The 5846-nt window shown below is 51.1% G+C and overlaps 1 protein-coding gene across 2 annotated transcripts in view; it reads right to left on the bottom strand.

Moving 5' to 3' along the window:
• Positions 1-413: 413 nt before the first annotated feature.
• LOC139401920 (transmembrane protein 114-like) overlaps positions 414-5846 on the bottom strand; it is a 41461-nt gene continuing 36028 nt past the window's right edge. Inside the window, exons 3-4 of one of the 2 annotated variants that reach the window (XM_071145929.1) lie at positions 5757-5846; positions 414-809 (exon numbers count right to left, since the gene is read on the bottom strand). The exon at positions 5757-5846 is cut by the window's right edge and continues 48 nt beyond it. In XM_071145929.1, the coding sequence (XP_071002030.1) occupies positions 577-809; positions 5757-5846 (323 nt within the window). In that variant the 3' untranslated portion in view covers positions 414-576. Of the gene's footprint in view, positions 810-5756 lie in introns of those variants that run through there. The other variant, XR_011633187.1, reaches the window with a different exon arrangement.

The raw sequence follows: 5846 nt of genomic DNA, 5'->3' as shown, positions 1-5846 counted from the left end.
CCTCCCTCTCTTTCCTCTTCCCTCTCTCTCCTCCTCCCTCTCTCTCCTCCTCCCCCTCTCTCCTCCTCCCTCTCTCTCCTCCCTTCTCTCTCTCCTCCTCCCTTTCTTTCCTCTTCCCCCTCTCTCTCCTCCTCCCTCTCTTTCCTCCTCCCTCTCTTTACTCCTCCCTCTCTCTCCTCCTCCTGCTTCTCTCGCTCCCTCTCTCTCCCCCTCCCTCCATGTCTCATAATTTCAGTTCCTGTCTCTGTGTAGTGATGGTTCTGCAGGCCAGCAGGAAGCCTCCTCCCTCTCTCTCCTCCTCCTGCTTCTCTTGCTCCTTCTCTCTCCCCCTCCCTCCATGTCTCATAATTTCAGTTCCTGTCTCTGTGTAGTGATGGTTCTGCAGGCCAGCAGGAATCCTCCTCCCTCTCTCTCCTCCTCCCTCTCTCTCCTCCTCCTGCTTCTCTCGCTCCTTCTCTCTCCCCCTCCCTCCATGTCGCATAAGTTCAGTTCCTGTCTCTGTGTAGTGATGGTTCTGCAGGCCAGCAGGAAGCCTCCTCCCTCTCTCTCCTCCTCTCTCTCCCCTCCCTCCATGTCTCATAATTTCAGTTCCTGTCTATGTGTAGTGATGGTTCTGCAGGCCAGCAGGAAGCCAGCGGAGGTGAATAGCTGTGTTCCACTAGAGATCCAGGACAGGACCAGAGACCAGCCAAACAGGATCTGGACCCCCTCCATATTGACACCCATCTGCTCAGCCAGACACAGAGCCTCCTGGAAGACTGCAGCAGAGTAGGCCATGTACACACTCACCCCTGTTAGTGAGGACAGAGCTGGAGGGAGGGAGGGAGGGAGGGAGGGAGGGAGGGAGGGAGGGAGGGAGGGAGGGAGGGAGGGAGGGAGGGAGGGAGGGAGGGAGGGAGGGAGGGAGGGAGGGAGGGAGGGAGGGAGGGAGGGAGGGAGGTGTGGAGAGAAATGGGGAAAAGGAGTGTGTTTACTGATAAAATACCAAATGACAGGGACATACTGACCACTAGGGAGACACAGGGACATACTGACCACTAGGGAGACACAGGGACATCCTGACCACTAGGGAGACACAGGGACATCCTGACCACTAGGGAGACACAGGGACATCCTGACCACTAGGGAGACACAGGGACATACTGACCACTAGGGAGCCACAGGGACATACTGACTACTAGGGAGACACAGGGACATCCTGACCACTAGGGAGACACAGGGACATCCTGACCACTAGGGAGACACAGGGACATCCTGACCACTAGGGAGACACAGGGACATCCTGACCACTAGGGAGACACAGGGACATCCTGACCACTAGGGAGACACAGGGACATACTGACCACTAGGGAGACACAGGGACATACTGACCACTAGGGAGACACAGGGACATACTGACCACTAGGGAGACACAGGGACATCCTGACCACTAGGGAGACACAGGGACATCCTGACCACTAGGGAGACACAGGGACATACTGACCACTAGGGAGCCACAGGGACATACTGACCACTAGGGAGACACAGGGACATACTGACCACTAGGTAGACACAGGGACATACTGACCACTAGGGAGACACAGGGACATCCTGACCACTAGGGAGACACAGGGACATACTGACCACTAGGGAGACACAGGGACATCCTGACCACTAGGGAGACACAGGGACATACTGACCACTAGGGAGACACAGGGACATCCTGACCACTAGGGAGACACAGGGACATACTGACCACTAGGGAGACACAGGGACATACTGACCACTAGGGAGACACAGGGACATACTGACCACTAGGGAGCCACAGGGACAAACTGACCACTAGGGAGACACAGGGACATACTGACCACTAGGGAGCCACAGGGACATACTGACCACTAGGCAGCCACAGGGACATACTGACCACTAGGGAGACACAGGGACATACTGACCACTAGGGAGACACAGGGGCATACTGACCACTAGGGAGACAAAGGGACATACTGACCACTAGGGAGACACAGGGACATACTGACCACTAGGGAGACACAGGGACATACTGACCACTAGGGAGACACAGGGACATACTGAACACTAGGGAGACACAGGGACATACTGACCACTAGGGAGACACAGGGACATACTGACCACTAGGGAGACACAGGGACATACTGACCACTAGGGAGGCACAGGGACATACTGACCACTAGGGAGACACAGGGACATACTGACCACTAGGGAGACACAGGGACATACTGACCACTAGGGAGACACAGGGACATACTGACCACTAGGGAGCCACAGGGACAAACTGACCACTAGGGAGACACAGGGACATACTGACCACTAGGGAGCCACAGGGACATACTGACCACTAGGGAGACACAGGGACATACTGACCACTAGGGAGACACAGGGACATACTGACCACTAGGGAGACACAGGGGCATACTGACCACTAGGGAGACACAGGGACATACTGACCACTAGGGAGACACAGGGACATACTGACCACTAGGGAGACACAGGGACATACTGACCACTAGGGAGACACAGGGACAAACTGACCACTAGGGAGACACAGGGACATACTGACCACTAGTGAGACACAGGGACATACTGACCACTAGGGAGGGACACATCCTGACCACTAGGGAGACACATACTGACCACTAGGGAGACACAGGGACAAACTGACCACTAGGGAGACACAGGGACATACTGACCACTAGGGAGACACACACTGAGTGTAGAGGTGGCAGGTAGCCTAGTGGTTAGAGTGTAGAGGTGGCAGGTAGCCTAGTGGTTAGAGTGTAGAGGCGGCAGGGTAGCCTAGTGGTTAGAGTGTAGAGGCGTCAGGTAGCCTAGTGGTTAGAGTGTTGGGTGTCAGGTAGCCTAGTGGTTAGAGTGTAGAGGTGGCAGGTAGCCTAGTGGTTAGAGTGTGGAGGTGGTAGGTAGCCTAGTGGTTATAGTGTAGAGGTGGTATGTAGCCTAGTGGTTAGAGTGTGGAGGTGGTAGGTAGCCTAGTGGTTAGAGTGTAGAGGTGGTATGTAGCCTAGTGGTTAGAGTGTGGAGGTGGTATGTAGCCTAGTGGTTATAGTGTAGAGGTGGTATGTAGCCTAGTGGTTAGAGTGTGGAGGTGGTATGTAGCCTAGTGGTTATAGTGTAGAGGTGGTATGTAGCCTAGTGGTTAGAGTGTGGAGGTGGTATGTAGCCTAGTGGTTATAGTGTAGAGGTGGTATGTAGCCTAGTGGTTAGAGTGTGGAGGTGGTATGTAGCCTAGTGGTTATAGTGTAGAGGTGGTATGTAGCCTAGTGGTTAGAGTGTGGAGGTGGTAGGTAGCCTAGTGGTTATAGTGTAGAGGTGGTATGTAGCCTAGTGGTTATAGTGTAGAGGTGGTATGTAGCCTAGTGGTTAGAGTGTGGAGGTGGTATGTAGCCTAGTGGTTAGAGTGTAGAGGTGGTATGTAGCCTAGTGGTTAGAGTGTGGAGGTGGTATGTAGCCTAGTGGTTATAGTGTAGAGGTGGTATGTAGCCTAGTGGTTAGAGTGTGGAGGTGGTATGTAGCCTAGTGGTTATAGTGTAGAGGTGGTATGTAGCCTAGTGGTTAGAGTGTGGAGGTGGTATGCAGCCTAGTGGTTATAGTGTAGAGGTGGTATGTAGCCTAGTGGTTAGAGTGTGGAGGTGGTAGGTAGCCTAGTGGTTAGAGTGTAGAGGTGGTATGTAGCCTAGTGGTTAGAGTGTGGAGGTGGTATGTAGCCTAGTGGTTATAGTGTAGAGGTGGTATGTAGCCTAGTGGTTATAGTGTAGAGTTGGTATGTAGCCTAGTGGTTAGAGTGTAGAGGTGGTATGTAGCCTAGTGGTTAGAGTGTAGAGGTGGTATGTAGCCTAGTGGTTAGAGTGTGGAGGTGGTATGTAGCCTAGTGGTTAGAGTGTGGAGGTGGTATGTAGCCTAGTGGTTATAGTGTAGAGGTGGTATGTAGCCTAGTGGTTATAGTGTAGAGGTGGTATGTAGCCTAGTGGTTAGAGTGTAGAGGTGGTATGTAGCCTAGTGGTTAGAGTGTGGAGGTGGTAGGTAGCCTAGTGGTTATAGTGTAGAGGTGGTATGTAGCCTAGTGGTTATAGTGTAGAGGTGGTATGTAGCCTAGTGGTTAGAGTGTTGGGCCACTAACTGAAAGGTTGTTAGATCAAATCCCCGAGCGACGAGGTAACAACCTGCCGTTAAATAAAGGTACAATAAATACCTGTAGTCTAAGTCATGTGAGATCCATAGATTAGGACCAAATCAATGCATTTTAATTGACTGTTGTCCTCATATGAACTGTAACTCCGTTGGTGAAATGATTACATGTATATTTCTGTTCAGGTACTTTGAATATAAATGAATATAAACTGTCGTGGTGGGGCTTGTATAGGGTGTACGGTATAGGGTGTAGGGTATAGGGTGTAGGGTATAGGGTGTACGGTATAGGGTGTACGGTATAGGGTGTACGGTATAGGGTGTAGGGTATAGGGTGTACGGTATAGGGTGTAGGGTATAGGGTGTACGGTATAGGGTGTAGGGTATAGGGTGTACGGTATAGGGTGTAGGGTATAGGGTGTAGGGTGTAGGGTATAGGGTGTAGGGTATAGGGTGTAGGGTATAGGGTGTAGGGTATAGGGTGTACGGTATAGGGTGTAGGGTATAGGGTGTAGGGTATAGGGTGTAGGGTATAGGGTGTAGGGTATAGGGTGTAGGGTATAGGGTGTAGGGTGTAGGGTATAGGGTGTAGGGTATAGGGTATAGGGTGTAGGGTATAAGGTGTACGGTATAGGGTGTAGGGTATAGGGTGTAGGGTATAGGGTGTAGGGTATAGGGTGTAGGGTATAGGGTGTAGGGTATAGGGTGTAGGGTATAGGGTGTAGGGTGTAGGGTGTAGGGTATAGGGTGTACGGTATAGGGTGTAGGGTATAGGGTGTAGGGTCTAGGGTGTAGGGTGTAGGGTATAGGGTGTAGGGTATAGGGTGTAGGGTATAGGGTGTACGGTATAGGGTGTACGGTATAGGGTGTACGGTATAGGGTGTAGGGTGTAGGGTGTAGGGTATAGGGTGTAGGGTATAAGGTGTACGGTATAGGGTGTAGGGTATAGGGTGTAGGGTATAGGGTGTAGGGTATAGGGTATAGGGTATAGGGTATAGGGTGTAGGGTATAGGGTGTAGGGTATAGGGTGTAGGGTATAGGGTGTAGGGTATAGGGTGTAGGGTATAGGGTGTACGGTATAGGGTGTAGGGTATAGGGTGTAGGGTATAGGGTGTACGGTATAGGGTGTACGGTATAGGGTGTAGGGTATAGGGTGTATGGTATAGGGTGTACGGTATAGGGTGTAGGGTATAGGGTGTAGGGTGTAGGGTATTTTGGGTATAAGGTATAGGGTATAAGGCATAGGGTATAGGGTATAAGGTGTAGGGTATAAGGCATAGGGTATAAGGTGTAGGGTATAGGGTGTAGGGTGTAGGGTATAAGGCATAGGGTATAGGGTGTAGTGTATAAGGTGTAGGGTATAAGGCATAGGGTATAAGGTGTAGGGTATAGGGTGTAGGGTATAGGGTGTAGGGTATAGGGTATATAGGGTATAAAGTATCTTGTATAGATAGGGTGTAGGGTGTAGGGTATAGGTTGTAGTGTATAAGGTATAGGGCATAAAGTATATTGTATAAGGTAAAATGTATAAGGTGTAGAGTGTAGGGTATAGGGTATAAGATATATTGTATAGGGTGTAGGGTATATAGGGTGCTTACCTCCCAGTAGTAACAGTACACCAGTCATCAGCAGTAGTAGGTAAGCTCTGGCCAGCAGGCCGATGAACCCCATCAGTCCCCCGACAACCA

Source organism: Oncorhynchus clarkii, unplaced genomic scaffold (assembly GCF_045791955.1).
Source record: "Oncorhynchus clarkii lewisi isolate Uvic-CL-2024 unplaced genomic scaffold, UVic_Ocla_1.0 unplaced_contig_7031_pilon_pilon, whole genome shotgun sequence".
Taxonomy (NCBI): domain Eukaryota; kingdom Metazoa; phylum Chordata; class Actinopteri; order Salmoniformes; family Salmonidae; genus Oncorhynchus; species Oncorhynchus clarkii.
The sequence above is the reverse complement of the archived record's forward strand: the minus strand, read 5'-3'. Positions and strand labels throughout refer to the sequence as shown.